This window comes from Zerene cesonia, chromosome 20 (genome assembly GCF_012273895.1).
Source record: "Zerene cesonia ecotype Mississippi chromosome 20, Zerene_cesonia_1.1, whole genome shotgun sequence".
NCBI lineage: Eukaryota > Metazoa > Arthropoda > Insecta > Lepidoptera > Pieridae > Zerene > Zerene cesonia.
In genome coordinates, this window is record NC_052121.1 from 4,571,090 (window position 1) to 4,584,179 (window position 13,090).

The 13,090-nt window shown below is 33.6% G+C and overlaps 2 protein-coding genes across 2 annotated transcripts; one reads left to right on the forward strand and one right to left on the reverse strand.

Annotated features, from left to right (window-relative positions):
* Positions 1 to 207: 207 nt before the first annotated feature.
* Positions 208 to 2,088, reverse strand: LOC119835329 (translation initiation factor IF-2-like). The gene has a single exon (XM_038360087.1). The coding sequence runs from the start codon at positions 1,903 to 1,905 to the stop codon at positions 289 to 291; it is 1,617 nt and encodes a 538-aa protein (XP_038216015.1). The 5' UTR covers positions 1,906 to 2,088; the 3' UTR covers positions 208 to 288.
* A 1,529-nt stretch (positions 2,089 to 3,617) lies between these two features.
* Positions 3,618 to 7,911, forward strand: LOC119834850. Its single transcript, XM_038359368.1, has 5 exons — positions 3,618 to 3,697; positions 4,938 to 5,039; positions 6,023 to 6,130; positions 6,478 to 6,585; positions 7,800 to 7,911. The coding sequence occupies exons 1-5, from the start codon at positions 3,618 to 3,620 to the stop codon at positions 7,909 to 7,911; spliced, it is 510 nt and encodes a 169-aa protein (XP_038215296.1).
* The last annotated feature ends 5,179 nt before the right edge of the window (positions 7,912 to 13,090 follow it).

A 13,090-nucleotide genomic window follows, 5' to 3' on the forward strand; every position in this document is an offset into this window, starting at 1 on the left:
ATAAATAACTTGCATAATTCTTTACATAAAGGCATTGATCAGTTTTCATGGTCTCAAAGTACTTTAAATTATAAATTTAATAAGATTTTTGTTAAAATGAACGTAATGATTTATTCGTTCTAAGATTAATTCGTAAAAATTGTTAATTGTCTCAATAAATGGTGTGAGATGCGATATTTTTACGGACTTAGTAGAAAGAAACACAAATTTTGTTTAATATAAATTTAATAGTGCATTATAATATCATTAAGAATTCCCTATTTGATTTGGAATTAATAAGCATAACAATTAAACATCTGAAGAAGCAAGGGGAACCACAGTTAAATTGTGATTTATACTAAAACACGGATTAATGGGATCCCGTATATCACCCGGTTCTGAAGCACAGTTATAGACGGTTGGTGAATCAGTATCTATATTTTCTTTAGAACTTGAAAGTTTTAATGCTGAAGGTGAATTTGTATCATTATCGACAGTTGAAATTGTAATGTTAGCTGTCTGTTCAGTAAAATTTTCTGGTGGTGGTTCTGTCACATTATTTTGAGCTGCTGTATTTAAAAGCACTGAGCAAGGTATTGTAGTCATAAACTCTTTAGCGGATTTTGTAACCACTGTTATAGTGCATTTAGTATTATCATTTGGAGTATCAACTTTTACATCCTTATCATCAGCATCTGGAGTAAATGAAGTTGCAATTGAACAAGGAATGGCAAGAACTTCAGTTGCATTATCTGTACTGATGGTTAAGGTACAATTGACCAAATCAGCTAACAAAGAATCGGACACAGAAGTATCTGTACCATTAACAGGTGCTACTGCAACAGGCTGTCCTCTGTTATCATATATAACAGTGTGATGACGATGTCCCGTTGATCTAGCTAAATTCCATAACGCCAGCCCAGTTAATATGGTTCCTATTCCTGCTCCAGCAATTCCGACACCAGCTAATGCGCTCCCAGGACGACTCATGCCACCAAAACCTTTATTATTCGAATAACCGCCGAAGTAACCAGGCATCTGTGGACCTCCATATCCTCCGCCATATCCACCATAACTATTTCCAATATTTCCATAACCTGAATATTGATGAGGTTGTCCGTGATGATTATAATTATTTCCCATGCCTGGATATGGTGGTGGTGGACCTTGAGGGTGTATATAACCATTTCCTAGATTATTTGTTGGACTCTGTGGTTTGTATGAGTTTGATGCTTGATATGCTGGAGGTGCCACGTTAGAACCAGATAGTCCAGGGCCTTGAGGATAACCTGCGCCAGTTCCAGAACCCCCTGATAGACCATTTGATGCTGGATATGAGTGACTATTAGCACCATATGACGCAGGTTGTTGTGCTGTTTGTTGATTTGGTATATTGCTACGCTGGATATTTTCCGATTGAACTTGATGATGTGCTAAATTAGCTCCAGAATGCCCTGATCCCTGAGGATTATTAACACCTGTTCCAGAACTGCCCGATAGGCCATTTGATGTTGGATACGAATGTCCATTTGTAGGTGTATGTTGTGGTACTGACTGCTGATTTGGAACATTACTGCGCTGGATATTTTCCGATTGAACCTGTGTTTTCTTTGGTGGATCACTTCCAGATAAACCAGTCTTACTAGAAGGATATGAATGTTTTTGTTCGCCTGGCTTAGACTGGCGTGGTTGGGATTTCTGAGTTTTCTGAGCAGATTTTTCCTGCCATCCAAAAAGCGTTGGCTTTGGAGCAGATGCTTGTGAATGGCTCAACGACGTCGGTGCCGGATGATTACTAGTCCTTCTACTGCTGCTACTACTGGAACTGCGACTGGAACTTCTGCTCCTCGATATTTTCTTTCCCTCGGCAATGAGGATTGTCATTAACAAAAACAACAATAATATTTTACAAAATAATTTAGCCATCGTAGTTGAGTGTTACTAACATTACAAGCACACTCAAATTTATACTATTGAGAGTTTAAAAAGCACAAAAATAATATGGCGTATCAAGAAATACAGGCACGACACAAACACTTGCCGCATACAATGCTTCTGGAAATAAATTGGTCAACTGCCCTATAACTGCGGTGTTATTATAGTATGAGTCTTACCTTTGCTCGCCGTCGAGGTGAAACTTGAATGACACGCGCAAACAAACGACTTCAGTAAATCAATAATATTCTACGAACCCTTATATATTATTATGTTACAAGCTGATACTTATGCAGTCTGCGTTAGTTAGTTTATAAACTAAAGAACACCTTGAAATATTAAGGTGTTAACTGAATATAGTTAACACCTTAATATTTTTCATTTAACCTGTATGATTTTAGGTATAGTTTACATAACAATATTTTATTAATTAAATCTAGTTGATATTAAAAACATTAAGTCCCCTATACTACACAGCGAGAAATCGTAGTAATTCATCCATTATTTAGGAGCGGATGTATCACTTATGCTTGTTAGCTCCTTAATATGAGTATTGAAAATTGTATAGATCATAGATAACTAAATGTATAGATATATCTTATGACTCATAATACTGAAAAAATCTTTTAAAATTTGCCGAGATCAAAGAATCAGATCATCAGCAATCAGATCACAGGAATTAACGCAAGAAAAAAAATTTTGACTAATGGGGCCTGCCTATTATAGAAGACAAGAAAAACAAATGTTTAATATTTTAATAATTTCATTTTACTTAATAGGTACCTACATCATGTCATACTGATTAATGTGAAGGAATTGTTAATGGTCCGAGGGTTTCCAAGTAAATTTAATTGAAGCTAAGTAGCATGGAATTTCAAAAAGTTTTGATATGATTCCAGAAGATTATTTATAAAAAGGGAGAAGGAAAGGATTGACGGCGAAATGATATAGGCGTCTTCGAATCGCGTCTGTATGTCTATCTGCTCACGATAAACTCAAAAATTACTGCACCGATTTTATTTCTGTTTTCACTCATGGGTCACGTGCTTCGCGAGACAACCCGAGCGAGTTATGTATTTTTTACAAACCTTTTGTGAATATCTTCAGTTTTTATCAGGCATTGTTGTCTACAAAGACACATTACTTGCGCATTTGCCCTACTTTCTTTGCATGTTATACTTCCTTGCATTTATACAAAAATAGCTTTTCGCAAGGTTTATCCTCGCATAGTTCGCGTTTCCGATATAATCGATGTCCTTTCTCGGGTATCAAACTATATCTGTCCCAAATTTCATCCAAATTGTTTCTTTGCTTTCGGTGTGACGTGACAGACAAACAGACAGAGTAATTTTCGCCTGTATAATGCTAGTAAGAATAATAAGTTTTCAAAAATATGGCGTATTTTAGAGAGGAATGTTGACTGATTTAGCTACTTGTTAGGTAGTTATTTCATTGTTTTAGAACAATAAGTACCTGCATAATACATAACAATCAATAAGAAATCAGTCAAGACTATAAGATAACATATCGTCGTTTATCTCAGGCTATACGGTAAATTATAGATAAGTTAATATAAATCTACCTGGAAGCTAATTACTTTTTAGTAGCAAATTGTTTCTCCACGGTTAATTGCAGTCGCTATAAAACACGAGTGTTAATTACTTTAATTTCATTTTAAACATCATTAATATTTAACATACAACATGCTTAGAATCCTAGCATTAATTTTATGTTTATCGCCATTTACTATTGCGCGACCAAATTATCAAGAAACACAAGAAACGTAAGTAACTCAATTTATAACATATTTTCTCTATATTGTATTATTTATTTGTAAATCCTCCTTGGCTTCTCCCGTGGTACGTGTGTTCCACTTAGGGTACACGTATAATGTACATAATATAACTAACGGTGAAAGTATTTCTTGAGGTTAGCGCGATCAGTCAAACAAACTATTCAGTTTTATATTATTAAATAATACCTGCATAAATACACCATAACGCCGCAAAATCAACCTTTATCACAATAATATTATTAATGTTGTATTAATACTTACTCTGACTGGGTTAAATTGGCTATTTGTTGATACACAAATCTCAATTCCTGTGTCGTATCCAGGTAACAGAAGCTTTTTAAAATCAAATTATCTCTCTCTAACTAAATTTATTATTTTTAATTAAATGACAAGAAGGCACATGAAAGAACATTCAAATACATAAATAATAGTGATTATTATTTACATAGTTAATTATTATTATTATTTATAAACGCATTATGAACGCATCTCATTCTCTACATAACATTATATGCCTTTCGCTTCATTAGCTTATAAACACAAATAACAGACTTTTTAACTGGTATTATTATTTCATATGCAACTAGGTCTATACATAAATCTATACCTACCATTATCATAATCTAGTAACTTCTATCGCAGATATTCAATGTGAAAATTTCACAATCAACTTACATTTATGATATGTATCTAAACAATCGAAGCGGTTACTAAGAAATTGTATACATAAATGAATAATAAAAATAAAAACTGTATAGCCGATAGGTGCTATGCGATACAACTAAGATTAAGATTGATTTAGCGTCATATAGTGACGTAATTTTTTAATTCAAAATAAATAGAATGACCAAAGTTAAGAAATAAACTTTTTATTTAAATCTATACTTGTGTTTGTTTGTTTGTTTGAACGCACTAATCTCAGGAACTCAGGTCCGAATTTGAAATTCATAATAAGAAAAATTCTTTCAGTGTAAGATAGGATTATTGAGGAAGGCTATAGGTTATATATAAACCACGGGCGAAGCCTGGGCGGACCGCCGGTCGCCTTTTTCAAATTACATTTAAAACATAATATAGGTCATTAATATCCCTGTTTTTTTTAATGTGCATGGATGTCTTGTCGAATAGGAGTGCGGTCTAGTATTTTTGAATTTGATTCTGAATACACAACTTTGCATTAGAGTATAAGTACTCAAACAACTACTAATTATTTTTCTTAAACTAATAGATCAATCGAAGATCGGAATGTAATACATGTGCCAGATAACTGTCCTGACGGTCAAGTTCTTGTCAATGGCGTCTGTCGCGATATATGGAGGCGTTCTGAAACGTAAGTAGATCACTTTATTTTTGTAATTGATATCTTTATGTATATCGTTGGTACCTAGAGTTATATAAAAAAATACCCCTGACATCCCATCCTACACAAATATAGGTAAATAAACGCTGAGTCCTATTTCAAAATATGGATTGAAAATATAAGTATTTAAGCCCTTAAACGTGTAAGGCTAATAATGGTTAATCTACTTACCGGAGGCCTATTTCCTTCTTCTGGCCCTTCCCAGTCCATTCCGTCTTTCCAGTCATTAATCCTTTCCTTATCCCTTAAAAGCGGGCAGCGCATTCTCAGAGTTCTGAGCCTCTGCGAATGTTCAGGGCGGTGGTGATCGTTTACCAGTAGGCGAACCAACCGCTATGACATAAAAAAAAACCTACTTACTATACAGTGTAATTTTTCTATAAACATTTCTCTTTACACATTGGGTCAGAGTAAAATCGATTCCATTTCGTTATAGACAAGTTTTCGTAGTTGGTACCTAATAACCTACCAGCAGTGCCACTCTAAAAAACTAATGTGGGTGATAGATACCTACTCTTCTTGATTGAAATGGTAATAAGTATGCTATTGGAATGCAAGTCCCGGATAGGAATGGAAGTACCGGATAATTCTGTCAAAATGGTGATCAAGAGTTCTTTAATGTAGTCAACGGTTCGAAAAAGCATATTCTTTAAATTTTTTTGCAATATTTTCCTGCATTGTTTCCGGTCCTATTCTTCGTAACCTGATAAGCTACTGCGAAGCTGGCTTCTGCGATTAACGTCTGTTCATCAAAACATTATTTTTATTTCGAAACAGTAGTTCGGGACACGATATGTGTTCCCTGTTGATTAAATATGGCAGTGTGACATATCCATACTTTCTGGATGCGATCGCAAACCGCTTCAGCTAGCTTCTTCTGGTACATTTCTCATGAGGTTGTAGAGGTTTATAGGCTACGTCCTTTTCCTAATTAATGATAGAAACTTTTTTAGTAATTTGGATCAGCCTCGAAGCGTAATCCAAGTTCCAGATAACTGCAAGCCCGGCCAAGTTCTAGTTAATGGAGTATGTCGTGATATATGGAGATCAGCATTCATATCGTAAGTTCTTTATATCAGAATACAAGTACGGATAGTTACGTATAAGATTGTATAAGAATATATAAGATTATTAGATCATAGTTAATATAAGATTTTCGATGGATCGTAAGTTCGTAATCGTCATGCCTAGGATTTTTTTATATTTTATTTTTAAGTAGCAAAGTGACGTAGAATTAAGTAAATGTAATAAAGATAGGGGAGGTTATGTGTGTTCCAGTGATAACGGTCGAAGATCCGGAGGAATTCATTGAAGTCTCAATCGAAATTCCGGAACCTGGTTATAATATTTGCGAAGACTAATAACGCAGTGATTACATAATCGTAATTAATCATTGAATCTTTTCTAGTACTTTAGATGAACCTCGAAGCGTAATCCAAGTTCCAGATAACTGCAAGCCTGGACAAGTTCTAGTTAACGGAGTATGTCGTGATATATGGAGATCTGCATTCAAATCGTATGATAATACATATTTATAGTTTTTTTAAACTAGAAATAACGTCTAAACATTCGTGTTTGGTCTGCTTAATAATATTTTGGGAAATATGTGTCGTAGAAAGCATAGTATTACCACAGACAACATAATACTATGTAGTACCTAATGTTTCCAGTAAAAATGTATTATAAAGTGTAATGTGCTGTATTTTTATACAATTATTAGAAAAACTTGTCGTTTTAACTGACTTTTTTAAAAAACGTCGATTTTTCTTTCGTTGAATTCTTAATTCGACAGTATTTTATAGTCTTGTTATCAGATTACTCCGTTCGTTTTCAACCGATATACGTGATTGTTTTTATCTTTGATAGGATTTTGGTCTCATTTGAGAATTTGGAGTGACGTTTACTATAGAAAACAAATTGACCTCTGCCTTTTTAAGTAGGTTCCCTTAAAAGAATCAGAAAAAATAGAGATTTCTATCAGTTAAAGTATGTTGAAATCTGTTCATCAGTTTAAGTGTTAAATTATTTCAGACAAGCAATCAATTCTTTCTTTTTCATAATACTAGATTTCGCCGGCGACTTCACCAGCGTGGTCAGAGAGAAATTTGTAATTTTCATATAGCATGTAACATTTTTGATATTTCTCCAAATCTATTGGAATTCATAAATTTCGGAGTGATCGAAATGTGCATCATAATAGTAATAGCATAAAAAGTAGCCTATCTCACTCTCTAGTCTCCTGACTATCCCCAGACAAAATAATCATATCATAAATCAGATCTTTTGCGACGTGAAAGAAGGACGAACAATCAAAGAATCTTTCGCATTTATAATATAAGTTAGTTTAAGACTAGCTCCAACCAAATTTTTTAAGGTATAAAAAATTTCAAGTTAATATAACCGTTTGTCCAAAAAAAGCATATTATAATGTATATCCTCTTTTCATATTACTGCTAGGCTTCTATTGGTTTTAGACAGAGGGTTCTTTGTTAAATACACTTTTTAAGGGAATATTTTTTCAATTCGAACAAAAAGCTTCTGACACAATATCTGCAATGAAATATTGCGTTTATCATATCAGAATTTTCCTGTCGTTGAAAAATAAAAGTATTTCATTCAACTGGATGCGATCCCTACCCGCTGTGGTCAGCTTCTTCGTACATTCACAAGAACGTTGTAGAGGTTTATGGGTTACTTTCTTCTCGTAATTAATCATTGAACCTTTTCTAGTACTTTAGATGAACCTCGAAGCGTAATCCAAGTTCCAGATAACTGTAAGCCCGGCCAAGTTCTAGTTAATGGAGTATGCCGTGATATATGGAGATCAGCATTCATATCGTAAGTTCTTTACGTCAGAATATAAGAACGGATAATTCGTCATCGTTAATTGTTGCAGTTTCTTTTATTGTACCTAGCTTATATATAACCTATGAAGCGTAAGTTTTTCAATGAATCGTAAGTTCGTCTTCGTCATGTCTAGGAATTTCAAAATTGTTTTTAAATAGGACGGTGTTGTGGTTTTAAGTTAATAGAATAAAGAGAAGTGATGATATATGTTTTTTGGTAAAAACGGACGGGGATCCACTGTAGTCTCTATCAAGAGATTGCGAGTCATGGTCATAATATTTGCGAAAACCATAACGTAGTGACCATAATGCAATACAACGCAAGGCAATATGTAAGAGGTTAATATTAATATAATCCACAGCACCAGTTTATCATTCAACATGGCTTGTGAATAAATATGGAGACCATAAGGGTTATAGATTTTGGTAGGGCGAAAATTATTATTTATTGAGTTTGTCTTATCATTCTGATTTGGGATCTCCAAGATTATATAATTTTCTTACATATTCTCTGTATAAGAGCAAGTGAGACAATGATTTGATTCTATTGAACGTGTTTTATTAAAATGTGTTTTTTAAATTGCATACCATTATTTAGTAATTTAGATGAGCTCCGAAGCGTTATCCAAGTTCCAGATAACTGCAAACCCGGCCAAGTTCTAGTTAATGGTGTCTGTCGTGATATATGGAGATCGGCATTCAATTCGTAAGTTCCCTACATCTGAACATAAGTACGGATAATTATGCATATTTATATTAGATACGTAGAGATCCCACGAATATAGCGTAAGATTTGCGACAGATCGAAAGTTCGTATTCGTAAAGCCTAGGAATTCAAAGTTTGTTTTTAAGTAGGCAGGTATTGTGAAATAAAATATATAAAATGGAATAAAGAAAGTTGTTATGATATAGGAATCACTGAAACCTTGATTGTAATTCCGAGACGTGGTCATATTTTGGCAGACTATAAGACAAATGTCAGCGTAATCAATGATCGACAGAAGGAAAGTGTCAGCAACCATAATGTTGATAGAATTGGAAAACAGACTTCGATATTGGCTCCGTTGATGACCATTAAATACGGTTTCGCCGATTAAAAGTTTTTTTCACCAAATCACTGTATAGAACAATTATACCTTCAATTACATTGGGACACAGTCGTCCAATTAATCCTTTAAAAAAGATATATCAAGTATAGATACTACCAAGCATAATTTGAGTGTGATTCGTACTCCTGGGAAAACACTATTAAGGTGGTCTTTATCAATTGTCAATCAGAAGTAATGTAGTTTTCTCATGGAGAAAGGATATTTGAAATCGGTTCAGCAGTTTCAGAGCTAAATTATTGTAACAAACGATAATTAAGCTATCCTTTTCAATCTAATGATACATAATTTTATTAACTTTTTTTGAGGTTCATAAGTTATCTTCTTGCGTATTCAATATAAATACAATGTAAAATACAATGAACCAAACTTTTTTAGTAATATAGATGAGCTTCGAAGTGTAATCCAAGTTCCAGATAACTGCAAGCCCGGCCAAGTTCTAGTTAATGGAGTATGTCGTGATATATGGAGATCAGCATTTATATCGTAAGTTCTTTACGTCAGAATATAAGTACGGATAATTACGTATTTTTATATTAGATTGTTAGATAATCGTAAATTGTTGCAGTTTTTTTTTATTGTACCTAACTTATATATAACCTATGAAGCATAACTTTTTCAATGAATCGTAAGTTCGTCTTCATCATGCCAAGGAATTTAAAAATTGTTTTTAAATATGAAGGTGTCATGGGATTAAGTAAATGAAATAAATATAATACTACCAAGTACAAACCGTGACAGAGTCGTCCCGATAACCTAGGGATTTTGAAGAATTCAATCTAAGACCAAAAAAGATTTACTGCAATCAGATATATGTGATAGTAGTAATCACTCAAAGTAGCTTGTGTATAAATGTAGAGGTCAACAGGGTTTTATGTTTTGGTTGCGCGATTTTGATCCATTTTAAACAGAGAGATGTTATTTGAACTTTTACGTTTTACAGTTTAGGTACAATTATTATTTATTGAGTTTGTCTTATCATTGTGATTGGGATTTTCAATATTAAATAATTTTCTTACATCTCTTTATAAGAGAAAGCTAGACAATTTAGTTTATTCTATCATTAAAACGTATTTTATACATATATATTTTTTTAATTATATACAATTATTTAGTAATTTAGATGAGCTTCGAAGCGTAATCCAAGTTCCGGATAACTGCAAACCCGGTCAAGTCCTAGTTAATGGTGTCTGTCGTGATATATGGAGATCGGCATTCAATTCGTAAGTTCCCTGCATCTGAATATAAGTACGGATAATTATGCATATTTATATTAGATACGTAGAGATCCCACGCTTACATTAACGGTTATTAACGAATATAGCGTAAGATTTGCGACAGATTTCGAAAGTTCGTATTGGTTTTGCGAGATTAAATGTATAAAATGGAATAAAGAGAGATTCTGAGACGTGGTCATATTAAGGCAGACTACTTATAAATATACCGGACATCAAAATTTTGTTAGAATTCTAATTCATGAAATTGCTATTGAGAAACCTAAGTAAGACAAAAGCCAGCGTAGTCAATGATCGACAGAAGGAAAGTGTCGTTAAGCATAATGTTGATATGATTGGGAAGCAGATTACGTTATCAGCTACGATAATGATATTTTTCACAAAAAGATTTGATCTCATGATACCATTAAATAAGGTTTCGCCGATTATAAGGCCGAGATTTTTTTGCGAATTTACTGTATAAAACAATTATTTCTTCAAGTACGAGCAAAAGGCAAAATCACCCTGTTAATCCTGGAAAAAAGATTAAGACTATCAAGTATAATTTGAGTGTGATTCGTAGGCCTGGGGAAACACTATTAAAGTAGTCTTTATCAATTGTCAATCGGAAGTAATGTAGTTTTTTCATTTAGTTCAGTAGTTTCAGAACTAAATTATTGTTACAAACGATAATACAAGCTATCCTTTCCATTACAAATGATACATAATTCTATTAACGTTTTTGAGGTCTATAAGTTACCTTCTTCTCATAATTAACGGTTCAAACTTTTTAGTAATTTAGATGAGCTTCGAAGCGTAATCCAAGTTCCAGATAACTGCAAGCCCGGCCAAGTTCTAGTAAATGGAGTCTGTCGTGATATATGGAGATCTGCATTCAAATCGTATGATAACATATCTATTTACAATTTTTTTAAACTAGAAATAATGTCTAAACTGATCTAGATTTTGTGCGCTGTAGTTTTCTACAATTATTTGAAAAAAAAACTTGTCATTTTCAACTTAACATTCTTAATTCGACTGTTTTTCTTAGTTTTGTTACCAAATAACTCCGTTTGTTTTCAACCGATTTACTTGATTGTTATAAACGTACTTTCGCTTTGATGAGTTTAAGGCCAACTCTGCCCCGCGATGTCAACCGAATTTTTTGAGGTATAATGAAAAATAAGTACCTACATAACCGTTTATACTGCACAAGTAACGGTACAATAAGGCATATTATGTTTTCCCTCTCTTTTCTATTATCTGCTTCTACTGGATTTGGGCAGTGTCGTTCGAAAAATGCACTATTCGGGATAATATTTATTCATTTCGAACAAGAAGGTTCTGACACGATATCTGCAAAAAAAGTATTACGTTTTTATTGTATCATATCAGAATTTTCCTGTCCATTAAAAATAAAAGTGTTTCATACAACTGATTGAGATCCCTATCCGCTGTGGTCAGCTTCTTCTAGTTCTAGTACATTCCCATGGACGTTGTAGAGACTTATGAGTTACCTTCTTCTCGTAATTAATAATTTAATCTTTTCTAGTCCTTTAGATGAACCTAGAAGCGTAATCCAAGTTCCAGATAATTGCAAGCCCGGCCAAGTTCTGGTTAATGGAGTATGTCGTGATTTATGGAGATCGGATGAAGCAATCGAATATTTTCTACCTACTGTTTCGGTTGCCTGAGGGACACCCCACGCCATCTATTGAGATAATTAAAAATCATCTCAACCAATATGAAAAATTGTTTCAATGATTACAATATTTAACGTTGTTTTGTTGTTTTTTTCTTATCTTTAAAATTTTCTCATATAAATATTTTAAGTTATATTTTAAAAAATCCCAATATCTAATTTTAATTAGTGAATAAGAAGTATGGTCTTGCTTGCTAAATGTGTCCATTTGCAGACGTTACGTGAGGCCCTTGCAGTATATACGTTTATCACGTTGTGGTAGCATCAGGCGACTATTGCTCCATTGTTTAGCTTTTTTTATTTATCTCATAATTGACATAAATGAAAGAAGCTATTGGAGGTGAGAAGAATAAAAAACAATTAAGGCTAAAGCGGATTACATAAATAGAGAATACCGAAAGCGCTCTAAGTATACTTGTATGTCAGAGAATCAATATTCTTATCGACATCGTCATTAGTCTAGTGGGCGTCATCGGGGTAAAGTGCCAGCACAAACACAATAGTTAGGTTAGGTAATCTCTACAGTATTTTATCAATTCATATTAATTCGATGAGAAAAATAATAATTTGATTGAGTTTAGGGCGCCGTTCGTACTTTTTACCAACGATACGTTCAAAAAAGTTAAGTACGGCACATGTAAGTTATGGGACAAAATGTATAGAGAGATCTTAATTCCATCCCATTCAATCTGTATGTCGATGCACTGATCGAGGTGCTGAGTTCAGCCAATGACGGATGTCAAATTGGTGGGTTTCATTAATGTCAACGATATAAGTTATGTGCTCCTTACCCCCTCGATCAAATACTCTATATTGTATGTGAAAATTTTGCTAGCTAAGACGGATTATTATATGATAAGAAGAAAGTTAATATCTTGGTATTTCGCTTGTGAAAGTGTATAACAATTTTCCCTTTTTATTTGAATGGAACGTAACTAACGATAGTAGAAAAGTTTAAATATTTAGGTCACTTTGTCACCAGTACTCTAAGTGACGACTTTGACATGGAGAGAGAAAGGCGAAATTTGGCGAATTTGTTAGATCAAATATGATTATTCCAAGGTTTAAGCAGTGCAGTCATCATCATCATCATCATCATCAGCCCATATATGTTCCCACTGCTGGGACACAGGCCTCCTATGAGGGTTCAGGC

Coding starts and splice junctions, on each gene's coding strand:
- LOC119834850 (XM_038359368.1), top strand. CDS start 3,618: ATGCTTAGAATCCTAGCATTAATTTTATGTTTATCGCCATTTACTATT. Junction 3,698..4,937: donor TATCAAGAAACACAAGAAAC/GTAAGTAACTCA, acceptor TTAAACTAATAG/ATCAATCGAAGATCGGAATG. Junction 5,040..6,022: donor ATATGGAGGCGTTCTGAAAC/GTAAGTAGATCA, acceptor AAACTTTTTTAG/TAATTTGGATCAGCCTCGAA.
- LOC119835329 (XM_038360087.1), bottom strand. CDS start 1,905: ATGGCTAAATTATTTTGTAAAATATTATTGTTGTTTTTGTTAATGACA.